General features: G+C 34.4%; 1 protein-coding gene across 1 annotated transcript; it reads right to left on the bottom strand.

Moving 5' to 3' along the window:
- Positions 1–14,751: 14,751 nt before the first annotated feature.
- Positions 14,752–16,480, bottom strand: LOC113696890 (F-box protein At5g07610-like). Its single transcript, XM_027216277.2, has one exon. It carries the CDS (start codon positions 16,319–16,321, stop codon positions 14,999–15,001), a length of 1,323 nt encoding a protein of 440 aa, XP_027072078.1. The 5' UTR covers positions 16,322–16,480; the 3' UTR covers positions 14,752–14,998.
- Positions 16,481–16,927: the final 447 nt, after the last annotated feature.

Genomic DNA, 16,927 nt, shown 5'->3' with positions numbered 1-16,927 from the left:
TTTGGGTGGTGCAGCTGTGTGTTGGAGATCTAAAAAACAACACATTATTGCTAAATCTACTATGGAAGCAGAGCTTATAGCTTTAGCTTCTGCCGGTGAAGAAGCCAGTTGGTTAAGAGATTTATTATCTGAAATTCCCGTTTGGGATAAACCGGTACCACCCATACTTTTACATTGTGATAGTACTGCTGCAATTGGTAGAGTACATAACAAATATTATAATGGAAAATCCAGAGCTATTAGAAGAAAACACAGTACTGTGAGATCATATTTATGTGATGGTGCTATAAATATAGACCATGTGATATCAAAAGAAAATCTCGCTGATCCATTAACGAAAGCTCTAGCTAGAGAACAAATTTCTCAAACATCAAAGGGAATGGGACTTGAGCCTAAAAATTTTTAAATTGGAATCATCTATGAGGATACAACTACCTAGGGATTGGAGATCCCAAGAACTAGGTCAGGGATAAACGAATCATAGAATGGTTTGGGTGAAAAGCATGCGTATATTAAATCCCTTCCCATGGTGTAAAGCATGCTCGTGGTTCTATGACGAAGAAAAGGTTAAGATTTGATATAAATCTTTTAATGAGTTCTATAGCCCTTTATGGGTAGGATGCCTTAGTCATAGGGGCATTCTTGATAGACTCACCTATATGAGTGTGGAAGTAAAGGCCGCTTCCTATGAGAATTTGGCTAATTTTCTAAAGCATTCATGAATCTAGGATAAAGCACAAGGCCGTAATGTGCTGGCTTAAGAAGCATATTAATTAATATCTTGAATATCATGTGTGTGACATAATCTAACATATCTTAAAGTAGTCTTAGTTTCAAGGCTTTAGTCCACTTTGACTCTAATATGAGGATTATGGAAACACTAAGTGAAGGTTTCAAGGCAATGCCACTTTCACTATGCATGATATTCTCACTTTGCCCAAATGTCCTTTTATTTTTTTTCAGATTTTATTAAAATAAGTGGGGGAATGTTGGTGTATTTTAATAAAATCTTAATTTTTGGATAAATCTTTTCAAGGAGTTACAATAGTATTCATTGGTGAGTTATGTAAATTGTTATTGTGGGAGTTACATTGCATTTTGAATGGAGTTATAATTGTGAGTTACTTTTTTGAATAAGAGTTACAAAAGAATTATTTGGTATTGTGGGAGTTACAAAAGAATTTTGAATAAGACATTATGTATTATTGTGGGGGTTACAAAAGGATTATTTGAATAAGTCTTTATAACCCATTCAAATGTGAATTAACTCTTTAGGTTACTAATTCTACCTATTAACTACGTTTTAATATGAAAAACTGTTACACATTAGTTTTTCTTTTACTTAAGATTTTGTAGCCTATAAATAGTGGAGTTCTCAAAAGGTTTTGACACACTTCTTCTCACAACAAAAAATCACTCTAAAATACTATCCTCCTCACATTTATTTCTTTCTCCTTCATTCTGTTTTCTTTGGGCAAAGAAGGATATTGGGAAGCTTTTGCTTCTCTTGGTTGTGCAGATCAAAGAGAAGTAACAACTATAGAGTTGGGCTGTTGTATCCTGGAGGCGGCGCGCTAGACCTTCTGCATCGGTTTGAAAAGCACCGTAGGGGCGCGTATCGTCTTAAAGAGAGCGTTCTACGCGCCTCAGCCCTACCGAACTTCTTAGTAGTTGTCAATTCCAAGGTGGTTATTTTTGAAGATCAGAGATTGTTCGTGTACTCTCCTTCAACAATTTTAAGACGATACTAAAATGGAGAGCAACACTAACTCTACTGTCCCTACATCCGTCGAAAGCTCTACAGATCTCAACAAGCCTTTCAAGTTCAATGGCGAACACTTCAAAAGATGGGCTAAAAAAAGTACTTTTCTACCTAAAACTCATGAAGGTAGCTTGGGTACTTACGGCCAAAAATCCAACCAAAATCCGTGTTGATGACATGGATGAGCAACAGAAGCAAGAGCACGAACAAAGTGTTCAAAAATGGAGAAGTGATGAAGAAGATTGTAAAAACTATCTTCTTAATTGCTTATCCGATGAGTTTTATGATTACTATTCCACTTCTTATTCCACAGTTAAAAAGATTTGGAAGGCTTTGCAAAAGAAATATGATACTGAAGAAGCTGGAGCCAAGAAATACGCTTGTAGCCGTTACTTCAAGTATCAAATGGCAGAAAACAAATCTGTCCTTGTTCAAATACATGAACTACAAAATATAGTTCATGAAATTCAATATGAAGGCATCAAGGTGGATGAACAAATGCAAGTGGCCGCTATAATTGACAAATTACCAAACTCTTGGAAGGACATTCAAAAGGGACTACGCCACAAGCAGTCGGAGATCACGCTAGTCAATCTCATGGCTCGACTTAGAATTGAGGAGGAGGCAAGGAAGCAAGATAAGCCTGAGGAGACCAATGGCAATGGTGACACTAATAAGGTACATTTTATTACTTCAACTGATAATGTCTCTAGACGTCAGAATTCTAAGAATAATGCATACTTGAGGCCTAGAGGAAAAAACATGAAAAATAAGAATAGACCACAATATCAATATAAAGGACCTAGAAAGAACCAAGAAACCCCTTCTAATAATAATAAAACTCTTAGGGGTCCATGTTTTGTATGTGGAAAACCTGGCCACCAAGCCAAGGATTGTTATTTTAGAAAACGTGGACAACCTAAGAAGCATGGTGATAAACCTCAAGCTCATGTAGCTGAAGAGCCTTTAGTGGCTATGATAACTGAGGTGAACATGCTAGAGAATCATGAAGGGTGGTGGGCAGATTCAGGTGCTTCTAGGCACATTTGCCATGATAAAGATTGGTTCAAAAGCTACACTCATGCTGAAGAAGGTAAAATGGTCCTACTTGGTGACTCACATACCACTAAGGTGGTGGGTATTGGTGATGTGGATCTAAAATTCACCTCTGGCCGTACTTTAACCTTGAAAGATGTTCTTCATACTCCTCAAATCAGAAAGAACTTGGTTTCAAGCTATCTTCTCAACAAAGCTGGGTTCAAGCAAATTATAGATTCTGATCAATATGTGATTAGAAAAAATAATGCATTTGTTGGAAAAGGTTATGCATATGATGGTATGTTCAAATTGAATGTTGAAATGAATAAAATATCTCCTAGTTATGTTTATATTGCTTCTAGTACTAATTTATGGCATGCTCGACTTTGTCATGTTAATTCTAAATACTTAAAGAATATGAGTTATATTGGATTGTTACCTAAGCTTCAAAATGATTTTGAAAAATGTGAGTATTGTAGCTAAAGGCTTTAAGCAAAAAGAAAATGTAGACTTTTTTGATACATATTCACCAGTAACAAGAGTTACATCAATAAGATTGCTTATAGCTATTGCTGCCATTCATAATCTTAAAATTCATCAAATGGATGTAAAAACAGCTTTTTTGAATGGAGATTTAGAAGAAGAAATATATATGGATCAACCACAAGGTTTTGTACAACCTGGTCATGAAAACAAAGTGTGTAAGTTAACAAAATCTTTATATGGTTTGAAACAAGCTCCTAAGCAGTGGCACGAAAAATTTGATAAGAGCATGATATCAAATAATTTTAAAATAAATGAAAGTGATAAATGTATTTACTATAAATCTATTGAAGATACTCATGTTATCTTATGCTTGTATGTTGATGACCTTTTAATTTTTGGGACTAATTTGAATATTATTGAAAATACCAAGGGGTTACTAAAAAATAATTTTGATATGAAAGATTTGGGTGAAACCAATGTAATACTTGGAATGAAAATTACTAGAAGCCCTAGAGGAATTATGTTAGATCAAGCACATTATATTGAAAAAATACTTAAAAAATATAAGTATTATGATTGTAAACCAGTTTCCTCTCCTTTTGATTCTAGTGTGCATTTATATCCAACTGAGAATGATGCATTTGTGTTAAATCAGCATGAATATGCAAGTATAATTGGAAGTTTGAGATATGCCACTGATTGTACTCGACCAGCTATTGCTTATGCTGTAAATATTTTGAGTAGATTTACAAGTAAACCTAGTTATGATCATTGGAATGCTATTACTCGTGTTATGAAATATCTTAAAGGTACTATAAATTATGGTTTACTTTATAAAAATTACCCTGCTGTTCTAGAAGGGTTTAGTGATGCAGATTGGAATTCTCAATCTGGTGACTCATTATCTACCACTGGCTATATTTTTATTTTGGGTGGTGCAGCTGTGTGTTGGAGATCTAAAAAACAACACATTATTGCTAAATCTACTATGGAAGCAGAGCTTATAGCTTTAGCTTCTGCCGGTGAAGAAGCCAGTTGGTTAAGAGATTTATTATCTGAAATTCCCGTTTGGGATAAACCGGTACCACCCATACTTTTACATTGTGATAGTACTGCTGCAATTGGTAGAGTACATAACAAATATTATAATGGAAAATCCAGAGCTATTAGAAGAAAACACAGTACTGTGAGATCATATTTATGTGATGGTGCTATAAATATAGACCATGTGATATCAAAAGAAAATCTCGCTGATCCATTAACGAAAGCTCTAGCTAGAGAACAAATTTCTCAAACATCAAAGGGAATGGGACTTGAGCCTAAAAATTTTTAAATTGGAATCATCTATGAGGATACAACTACCTAGGGATTGGAGATCCCAAGAACTAGGTCAGGGATAAACGAATCATAGAATGGTTTGGGTGAAAAGCATGCGTATATTAAATCCCTTCCCATGGTGTAAAGCATGCTCGTGGTTCTATGACGAAGAAAAGGTTAAGATTTGATATAAATCTTTTAATGAGTTCTATAGCCCTTTATGGGTAGGATGCCTTAGTCATAGGGGCATTCTTGATAGACTCACCTATATGAGTGTGGAAGTAAAGGCCGCTTCCTATGAGAATTTGGCTAATTTTCTAAAGCATTCATGAATCTAGGATAAAGCACAAGGCCGTAATGTGCTGGCTTAAGAAGCATATTAATTAATATCTTGAATATCATGTGTGTGACATAATCTAACATATCTTAAAGTAGTCTTAGTTTCAAGGCTTTAGTCCACTTTGACTCTAATATGAGGATTATGGAAACACTAAGTGAAGGTTTCAAGGCAATGCCACTTTCACTATGCATGATATTCTCACTTTGCCCAAATGTCCTTTTATTTTTTTTCAGATTTTATTAAAATAAGTGGGGGAATGTTGGTGTATTTTAATAAAATCTTAATTTTTGGATAAATCTTTTCAAGGAGTTACAATAGTATTCATTGGTGAGTTATGTAAATTGTTATTGTGGGAGTTACATTGCATTTTGAATGGAGTTATAATTGTGAGTTACTTTTTTGAATAAGAGTTACAAAAGAATTATTTGGTATTGTGGGAGTTACAAAAGAATTTTGAATAAGACATTATGTATTATTGTGGGGGTTACAAAAGGATTATTTGAATAAGTCTTTATAACCCATTCAAATGTGAATTAACTCTTTAGGTTACTAATTCTACCTATTAACTACGTTTTAATATGAAAAACTGTTACACATTAGTTTTTCTTTTACTTAAGATTTTGTAGCCTATAAATAGTGGAGTTCTCAAAAGGTTTTGACACACTTCTTCTCACAACAAAAAATCACTCTAAAATACTATCCTCCTCACATTTATTTCTTTCTCCTTCATTCTGTTTTCTTTGGGCAAAGAAGGATATTGGGAAGCTTTTGCTTCTCTTGGTTGTGCAGATCAAAGAGAAGTAACAACTATAGAGTTGGGCTGTTGTATCCTGGAGGCGGCGCGCTAGACCTTCTGCATCGGTTTGAAAAGCACCGTAGGGGCGCGTATCGTCTTAAAGAGAGCGTTCTACGCGCCTCAGCCCTACCGAACTTCTTAGTAGTTGTCAATTCCAAGGTGGTTATTTTTGAAGATCAGAGATTGTTCGTGTACTCTCCTTCAACAATTTTAAGACGATACTAAAATGGAGAGCAACACTAACTCTACTGTCCCTACATCCGTCGAAAGCTCTACAGATCTCAACAAGCCTTTCAAGTTCAATGGCGAACACTTCAAAAGATGGGCTAAAAAAAGTACTTTTCTACCTAAAACTCATGAAGGTAGCTTGGGTACTTACGGCCAAAAATCCAACCAAAATCCGTGTTGATGACATGGATGAGCAACAGAAGCAAGAGCACGAACAAAGTGTTCAAAAATGGAGAAGTGATGAAGAAGATTGTAAAAACTATCTTCTTAATTGCTTATCCGATGAGTTTTATGATTACTATTCCACTTCTTATTCCACAGTTAAAAAGATTTGGAAGGCTTTGCAAAAGAAATATGATACTGAAGAAGCTGGAGCCAAGAAATACGCTTGTAGCCGTTACTTCAAGTATCAAATGGCAGAAAACAAATCTGTCCTTGTTCAAATACATGAACTACAAAATATAGTTCATGAAATTCAATATGAAGGCATCAAGGTGGATGAACAAATGCAAGTGGCCGCTATAATTGACAAATTACCAAACTCTTGGAAGGACATTCAAAAGGGACTACGCCACAAGCAGTCGGAGATCACGCTAGTCAATCTCATGGCTCGACTTAGAATTGAGGAGGAGGCAAGGAAGCAAGATAAGCCTGAGGAGACCAATGGCAATGGTGACACTAATAAGGTACATTTTATTACTTCAACTGATAATGTCTCTAGACGTCAGAATTCTAAGAATAATGCATACTTGAGGCCTAGAGGAAAAAACATGAAAAATAAGAATAGACCACAATATCAATATAAAGGACCTAGAAAGAACCAAGAAACCCCTTCTAATAATAATAAAACTCTTAGGGGTCCATGTTTTGTATGTGGAAAACCTGGCCACCAAGCCAAGGATTGTTATTTTAGAAAACGTGGACAACCTAAGAAGCATGGTGATAAACCTCAAGCTCATGTAGCTGAAGAGCCTTTAGTGGCTATGATAACTGAGGTGAACATGCTAGAGAATCATGAAGGGTGGTGGGCAGATTCAGGTGCTTCTAGGCACATTTGCCATGATAAAGATTGGTTCAAAAGCTACACTCATGCTGAAGAAGGTAAAATGGTCCTACTTGGTGACTCACATACCACTAAGGTGGTGGGTATTGGTGATGTGGATCTAAAATTCACCTCTGGCCGTACTTTAACCTTGAAAGATGTTCTTCATACTCCTCAAATCAGAAAGAACTTGGTTTCAAGCTATCTTCTCAACAAAGCTGGGTTCAAGCAAATTATAGATTCTGATCAATATGTGATTAGAAAAAATAATGCATTTGTTGGAAAAGGTTATGCATATGATGGTATGTTCAAATTGAATGTTGAAATGAATAAAATATCTCCTAGTTATGTTTATATTGCTTCTAGTACTAATTTATGGCATGCTCGACTTTGTCATGTTAATTCTAAATACTTAAAGAATATGAGTTATATTGGATTGTTACCTAAGCTTCAAAATGATTTTGAAAAATGTGAGTATTGTAGCTAAAGGCTTTAAGCAAAAAGAAAATGTAGACTTTTTTGATACATATTCACCAGTAACAAGAGTTACATCAATAAGATTGCTTATAGCTATTGCTGCCATTCATAATCTTAAAATTCATCAAATGGATGTAAAAACAGCTTTTTTGAATGGAGATTTAGAAGAAGAAATATATATGGATCAACCACAAGGTTTTGTACAACCTGGTCATGAAAACAAAGTGTGTAAGTTAACAAAATCTTTATATGGTTTGAAACAAGCTCCTAAGCAGTGGCACGAAAAATTTGATAAGAGCATGATATCAAATAATTTTAAAATAAATGAAAGTGATAAATGTATTTACTATAAATCTATTGAAGATACTCATGTTATCTTATGCTTGTATGTTGATGACCTTTTAATTTTTGGGACTAATTTGAATATTATTGAAAATACCAAGGGGTTACTAAAAAATAATTTTGATATGAAAGATTTGGGTGAAACCAATGTAATACTTGGAATGAAAATTACTAGAAGCCCTAGAGGAATTATGTTAGATCAAGCACATTATATTGAAAAAATACTTAAAAAATATAAGTATTATGATTGTAAACCAGTTTCCTCTCCTTTTGATTCTAGTGTGCATTTATATCCAACTGAGAATGATGCATTTGTGTTAAATCAGCATGAATATGCAAGTATAATTGGAAGTTTGAGATATGCCACTGATTGTACTCGACCAGCTATTGCTTATGCTGTAAATATTTTGAGTAGATTTACAAGTAAACCTAGTTATGATCATTGGAATGCTATTACTCGTGTTATGAAATATCTTAAAGGTACTATAAATTATGGTTTACTTTATAAAAATTACCCTGCTGTTCTAGAAGGGTTTAGTGATGCAGATTGGAATTCTCAATCTGGTGACTCATTATCTACCACTGGCTATATTTTTATTTTGGGTGGTGCAGCTGTGTGTTGGAGATCTAAAAAACAACACATTATTGCTAAATCTACTATGGAAGCAGAGCTTATAGCTTTAGCTTCTGCCGGTGAAGAAGCCAGTTGGTTAAGAGATTTATTATCTGAAATTCCCGTTTGGGATAAACCGGTACCACCCATACTTTTACATTGTGATAGTACTGCTGCAATTGGTAGAGTACATAACAAATATTATAATGGAAAATCCAGAGCTATTAGAAGAAAACACAGTACTGTGAGATCATATTTATGTGATGGTGCTATAAATATAGACCATGTGATATCAAAAGAAAATCTCGCTGATCCATTAACGAAAGCTCTAGCTAGAGAACAAATTTCTCAAACATCAAAGGGAATGGGACTTGAGCCTAAAAATTTTTAAATTGGAATCATCTATGAGGATACAACTACCTAGGGATTGGAGATCCCAAGAACTAGGTCAGGGATAAACGAATCATAGAATGGTTTGGGTGAAAAGCATGCGTATATTAAATCCCTTCCCATGGTGTAAAGCATGCTCGTGGTTCTATGACGAAGAAAAGGTTAAGATTTGATATAAATCTTTTAATGAGTTCTATAGCCCTTTATGGGTAGGATGCCTTAGTCATAGGGGCATTCTTGATAGACTCACCTATATGAGTGTGGAAGTAAAGGCCGCTTCCTATGAGAATTTGGCTAATTTTCTAAAGCATTCATGAATCTAGGATAAAGCACAAGGCCGTAATGTGCTGGCTTAAGAAGCATATTAATTAATATCTTGAATATCATGTGTGTGACATAATCTAACATATCTTAAAGTAGTCTTAGTTTCAAGGCTTTAGTCCACTTTGACTCTAATATGAGGATTATGGAAACACTAAGTGAAGGTTTCAAGGCAATGCCACTTTCACTATGCATGATATTCTCACTTTGCCCAAATGTCCTTTTATTTTTTTTCAGATTTTATTAAAATAAGTGGGGGAATGTTGGTGTATTTTAATAAAATCTTAATTTTTGGATAAATCTTTTCAAGGAGTTACAATAGTATTCATTGGTGAGTTATGTAAATTGTTATTGTGGGAGTTACATTGCATTTTGAATGGAGTTATAATTGTGAGTTACTTTTTTGAATAAGAGTTACAAAAGAATTATTTGGTATTGTGGGAGTTACAAAAGAATTTTGAATAAGACATTATGTATTATTGTGGGGGTTACAAAAGGATTATTTGAATAAGTCTTTATAACCCATTCAAATGTGAATTAACTCTTTAGGTTACTAATTCTACCTATTAACTACGTTTTAATATGAAAAACTGTTACACATTAGTTTTTCTTTTACTTAAGATTTTGTAGCCTATAAATAGTGGAGTTCTCAAAAGGTTTTGACACACTTCTTCTCACAACAAAAAATCACTCTAAAATACTATCCTCCTCACATTTATTTCTTTCTCCTTCATTCTGTTTTCTTTGGGCAAAGAAGGATATTGGGAAGCTTCTGCTTCTCTTGGTTGTGCAGATCAAAGAGAAGTAACAACTATAGAGTTGGGTTGTTGTATCCTGGAGGCGGCGCTCTAGACCTTCTGCATCGGTTTGAAAAGCACCGTAGGGGCGCGTATCGTCTTAAAGAGAGCGTTCTACGCGCCTCAGCCCTACCGAACTTCTTAGTAGTTATCAATTCCAAGGTGGTTATTTTTTAAGATCAGAGATTGTTCGTGTACTCTCCTCCAACAAGTACAAGTTAAATTAAGAATATATTATTAATTTCGCAGTCGATTGATTTTAAAGAATATGATTTTTACAAAGGACTATCAGTGTAAAGTTCAATTTGCAAATCTGGAGTCCCAAGCTCAATCATACAATTATTATTTTTAATTATATATTGGCATATTGTTGATTCCAAGCATGCAATTGCCCATCTAGCATGAAATACAATTAAAAACCCTTTTTAGTTTATAATGGTCGTATTCACTCTTGCTGTGACACAAGCAAAAATAAGACAATGACAAAAAGAAAAAAGAAAAAATCTCAATTTCTTCTTGTATTCTTAGCAACCTTAAAAGGCGCTGTTTGAATAGAAAGAAAGTTCTATGGAAAAGTGCAGTGAAGAAAAATGAGGTAAAAGAAAATGAAAAGTATTCCATACACGTTTGGTTATTAAGAAAAATATTGAGAGAATATGGGAAATTAATGACAATTAGTAGGCGTTATTGAAACTTTTGTAACTAACTATTTTCCTTCAAAATCCTACAAACTTTGCAGGACACAAAATACAAGAAAATGCAGAAAATGCAATAAAATTTTTCAACATTCCTGCTAACTAAAATCTTGATTGAAGCAAAAAATAACTTTCTTTCACTTTCCTATACTTTTCCCTATAAACAAACACTATCTAATGGAAAAATCGTTTCAAGAGAAGAGCTGGAATAGCGAGGACAAGGTAGAGGGCAATGCTACCTAGGGATGGGCAAAATTATCCGTTAACCTGAAAACCCGTCATATCCGATCCGATCCGATTCGAAAATTAGGATATTTGATTTTTATTATTTGATCGAGTTAAAAGAGGGTCGGGTACCCGCTAAGATGCGAGGCAGGTTAGGGTCACATAATTAAAAACTCGCGGGTACCTGATCCGTCCCGCATATATATTTTTTTATTTTTATTTTTATACACACACTATAAAATAATAATTTAGAACTAAATATATAATTTTATTGAATAAATTGCATTACAAATATGAGAGACTATAGTTTATTTACAAGATTCATTTGTAGAGGCCATGATCTTATATTTTATAGAAAAGAGTTTAATTGATGTGGAACATATATATTAAAAATTGTGCTACTTATTTCAAACTTTTATTGATTTTGAATTCTTTTAATTTTTTCCTTTATCTTATATTCTCTTCACATGCTTGTTTCTTGGTGAGAAACCTTTTTTAGAAAAAAAATTATTAAATCTTAGATGAATGTGTAAAATATAAAATTAAATTAGTATAAATTATTTTTTAAAAAAAAATAAATGATAAATAAGATGGGGCGGGTACCCGCTGACCCGACCCTATCTCAGCGGGTACCCTATAACCGGAAGCAGGTACCCTATAACCGGATACCCGCTGATACGCAGGGCGGACAAGGGTCAGAAAATGACTGACCCGTAAGATGCGGGTCGGATCAGCCAAATGGTGAATGGGAGGCGGGTATCCGACCCGCGCCCACCCCTTTGCTACCTAAGTGCTTCAAATCTCTAATGCTCTCTAATTCATCTGTATCATTTTTTTTTTATCAAAAAAAGTTTGAATGGACTCAATCATTCATCAATGATGAACGAGGAAAGATAACCAGCTGCCAAGAATTACAAACTGGATTACTCCAAATTAAGATTTGAAGTCCAACAGACATTGTTTAGAAGGATGGGTTGGATGGTAAAAGGAAGAGAATAGAGATGAGAGATCCCAAATTTGAAATTACCCACTTACACTAAAAAACAAAAAACAAAAAAAAAAGGGCCGAACACATTTTTGGGCCAACACAACTTCGTCCATGTTGTGACAAAACTAGGAACTATTAATAGCATTTACTTCTTTGAAAAGAAACTAAACTTGCGGTGACATTAGCTTATTTAACATGAGTTATCTTAGATACCCTTTGGGGTTGCGATGCTTTTACTAAAAAAGTGCTTTTAAAAGACAAAAGTATTTTTAAATGACTAGTAAGTATCGTTTCTTGAATTTAGGAGTAGAGTTTTTGACCAATAAAGCACTTTTGGCATAAGTTCAAAATTGGTGCTTTTAGAGCAACTTTTACATTCCAAAAAAAATAAAAAATTAACTTTAACAATGTTATTATTCCATCTGTCCCATTTTGATAGTTCTAGTTTTTTTCACATAGTTTAAGAAAAAGTAGTTAACTTTGTTAGAAAAATAAATTTAGATTGCTATTTTCCTAAAATACCCTTACATTAAATAGAGTATAACTTTATATTAATTATTCATGAAACTTGAATTGATGGTCATAAAAGAATCAATCCTCATTTTATATTATTTCACATTAAATCTAAATGTATTAAATGGGGTAGATCAACAATCTATATTAAATAAGGTAGTTCATACTAATAACAACCTACATTGAATAAGAGTATTTTAGATAAATTAAAAAATAACTACATTTTTCAATTGAAAAGTGGACTATAATTTGGGACAGACGAAAAAGTGGGACGGAAGGAATATAAATTTTGAGCTAAATGAAGAGATAAATATGTTTTAAAAATTCAAAATTTCACATTATCAAATCGAAAAAGTACTTATGCAAGTGTGCATCCAAACAATGTGATTAAGCATTTAATAAGTACTTTGACAAGATTAAGTGTTTTTTAATAAGTTATCGCAATCTCAAACGAACCCTTGTTCTAATCTCAATCTCACCTCATAATGCTTCACCTCTAATCTTTAGAGTCTTACTTGAATCAAAAAAAAAAAGGAAAAGAATATGAAAAAACTCCCTATCAAAGTTATATGGATACTAAAATTTAACTTGAACAAGTTAAGAGAAGCATTTTTTTCCTTTTTTTTCCACCTTCAATTTTCTTTGTGAATCAGTTTCGTGGTACAGAAGAATAGTTAGCCTCTGTCACACCTCTTCTTAAAATTACTTGCAGGACAAGACAAGCCCGAATAATTGTGGATATAGCTCTTTCAATTCCAATTACCTCTGGAGGCCGTAGCCAAAAAGCTTCTCTCTCTCCAAAGTATCCCAGAAATTCCCAGAAATGAATCGTTTCTTTTGTTTTCTTTTTCTTTTTTATGAATCGTTTCTTGTAGTATGAACTTGGCAGAACTGAAACAATTTACTCGGATATAAATTTGCATCTTAAGAGCATTGCATATATGGAATGCGGATTAGAGCTTTCCCTGTTGAAAAATTGCAGGGACTCAATATATGGATGAAGAACCTAACTTGTAACCGTTTGCTACCAATTAAGTTCTTTGATGATTTTTCTAGAAAATATATGTCGAAAATGTGTTCAGAATTTTTTTAAAAAAAGTACGTTTTAAATTTTTGAGGGATTAAAATATTTCATTTTGTATGTAAGGAACAAAAATTTTAACATCAATAAAATGTGCGAAGGACAAAAAGGAGCACGTCTTAAAATTTGTGAGGGACTAAAATACTTCATTTTGTACGTAAAGAACTAAAATTTACTTGAAGGATTAATCTTTTTTACATATACACTGTCAGCGTTGGATGAATGACAAATATGTAAAATTTGAATTTAAAATTCAACTTTTATACACATATCAGTGTATATAAAATTTACTCAAATTTTAATATCAGTAAAATGTGTGAGGGACGATTGGTATCATATTCCCTCTATATTTTAATTATGTTTCCAAGATTCATATCTCCAACATTTGGTTTAGATCTTGCTAGAATGTCCAAATAATCTCTCTGCTTGTAGATGACTTTCTTAGAATCCAGAGCATTGATTAGAAAAGCACAATCCAATTGTAATTATCTTATATGCAACTATTGCCTACCAAGCATCATGTTTAATCCTAACACAATCACAATTCACAAACACATTTTCTCTTATTGTAGCTATGTCACTTCAACCAATGAGCCAAACCAATGTCTCAAACTCAGAATGTTCTTGCAAAATTTCTGCAGCTGCTAACCATTTGAACCCCCCAAGTTGACATGTAAGAAAACAATCAAAGGAGAAGATGAATCTACAGTTGCATTCAGCTCCTCGTTTTGCTCTAAACTTGAGAAGCAAGGGTTAAAATTCATTGGTTGATTGCAAATAAATTGTGCTAATCAAACTGTTTTACTTCAGATCAAGTATTTTGCAGCAGAAAGCTAAAACCCAGGATTCCTCCAGATGCAAACGTGTTCTTTTTACAGATTGCTATTCCGTATGACTATTATGATCCAAAATCAACTCCAAACTAACATGTTATCCTGACTAATGCAGATTTCATATCATGGAATAATCGAAAATGAATCCAATTAATTTCAGCTTCGATGAACAAAATGAGTACATCACTAATATGGATTGCTCGTAAGCAACTCTGTTTAGGCACGAAAAAGGATTACATATCATCGGACTAAAGGCTCGCCATTTGCCAAAATAAGAAGAGGCAATCTACTGGAATTCTTGCAATGCAAATGCAAAGGAACAAGAAGGAAAAACAAAAAGCATTCAATGCATCCCATTGATCAAATAATAGTTTTTCCCTGCCAAGAATCCTATATCAAAGTTGAAGCACCTACTTATGACAATTTCCAGAATCCAGAACAGTCAAAAAACATAATGAAAACACAGCTTCAAAATGGCCGAAGTAAGCTATAAAAGTATAAAACCTAACCATCATTACAGCATAGCAGCATTCTTACATGATTCTACTAGAATGGCATGAAGATAATAATCACGGTAGTCCACAGTGGCTAAAACATATGCAGTCATAAGTTTAACATTTTACACGGATAAAAAAAACCAAGCTATTACCAACTCCTATGGAGGTCGATTGTCAGAAAGAAAATGCTTGACAGTTGCGTAAACAACTTCAGACCTTAAACTGAAGCAAAAGTACCAACATGTTGGTAAGCCTCATACCATCTGTACCACTTGCTATTGCCCCAGTCATCAACGTTAGAACACACAGGCCCTACTTCAACAAGCTCCTTCACAAACACACGATTAATATCATACAAGATGAATTTACCCTTTAGTGAAATCACAATCCTTGCATTCTTCCCTTCTTCATCCGCAATAAAACAGGGTGTACAACAACCACAACTCTTCATCTCCGGATAATACGTAACCAAATGAGAAAAATCAAACCGATACTTTACAACCCATTGAGAATAATCCCTCTTCAGCTCAAAAACATCGGACAACACAGCAGTGTTAATTCTGTTTAGATAAATTGCATACAGATTCCCCCCTGTTTCCCCAAAATACTTAATATCCCATTTGCCCATAACCTCCATCCTAATCGGAATTCGAGGCATGGATGGTCGAAGGCACTCATTTTCGACATCAAAGCATAGAGTACAAAATTCGGTTCCCATAAAATGGACGTCCCCATTCCAAAACACGCCTTTATCAAAACAATAGTCACTATCAAAAGTCCCGGCAACTGCAGCGCCACCACCCCTCCAAACCCCAGATTCAGATGAGTAAATAAAAAATCGGAGACCACGGTCAAAACTGACATCAAGAAGTTTGTAGTAGTCAGATCTTAAAGGGTCAAAAGCTATACTAGTGTATCGAACTATAGGCGGCGAATGATTTCCCTCTTTTGGCCAGGGGATAGTCCTATGATCAGAGGTTGTGGGGTTGTACACAATTAGGTCTCTTCGAATATAATTCACCATAAACTGAATGCATAGCAATCCATTGCAAGCCTGTAATCTTATAATCCGACCTTCGAGGGAACGTCGTAAAGGGGAACTTAAATTACCCACCGAATCCAACCCATCTCCGGAAAGTGAAAGCAAATCGATCTCGTTCGGCTTGATATAAGGACTGAAAAAGAGGAAATCAGACGTCGGGCAGCACCTGATACTACGTATATGGCGGCGACGGAATTCGGGGTCGGAGATGATGGTTCGCCATTGCCTGGAGACGCATCGAAAGCAGAGGAGGGATTTTGCGGGTAGCTTGAGTAAGATGTTGGTTAAGAGATCTTCATTGTTGGCTATGGTGATCGCTGATGACGATGGGTCAAGTGGGATTTTAAGGACGTTTTCTTGATTTTCCTGGATCGGTGCTTTTGATGGTGAAGAAGGGAGGCGAGTTGACGGGGAAGCGGAGGAATTGAGGGAGATTCTTTTTGGGTTTTGTATGGGTTTAAAGCGGGAGGTTTTTGTTGTTTTGCCTCCAGGAAGCATTTTGGAGCAGCAGTAGTGGTAGGGGATTTAGTTGCTTTGTTGGATGGTTTAGCGGCGGAGAAACCTTGCGAGCATTACATATGTGAAAGGGGAGAACTGGCGGTCACAGGAGAGTTGGGTAAAAGTCTGACGAGCTATTCATCGAAACGAGCATTCTAATCCGTGCTACGCACCGATTTATATATTTTAATTTAAAACAATACTTATATATATTATAGTATAAGATAAAGTATATAAAAAAGATAAAAAATTTAAAGAAGTGTATGCTTTTTGTAGACATCAAATTTTTGTCAATTTTTAATATTTTCTTGAAATTTTATCTATTTGATAAGTTATTATTATTATTATTATTTTTAATATATATTAATGTATGATTTTCTCATTTTTGTAGATTTGTTTTTGAAAAAAGAAAAAAACACAAAACAAAAGAAATAAATCAAAAATCATTTTCATCATTTTCCCTACCAAAATAACTAGTAACCCATTCCACACTCAATTATCATGCACCTTTCTTTTCATTAGCTAAGAAATCATCATTTTGGCAAATCCAATACACAAACCAGGGGCGGATTTAAAGTGGGGGCACGGGCCCCCATTGTCCCCCTT

This window comes from Coffea arabica, chromosome 6e (genome assembly GCF_036785885.1).
Source record: "Coffea arabica cultivar ET-39 chromosome 6e, Coffea Arabica ET-39 HiFi, whole genome shotgun sequence".
Taxonomy (NCBI): Eukaryota; Viridiplantae; Streptophyta; class Magnoliopsida; order Gentianales; family Rubiaceae; genus Coffea; species Coffea arabica.
Note: the sequence above shows the minus strand (reverse complement) of the source record. Positions and strands in the feature narration are given on the sequence as shown.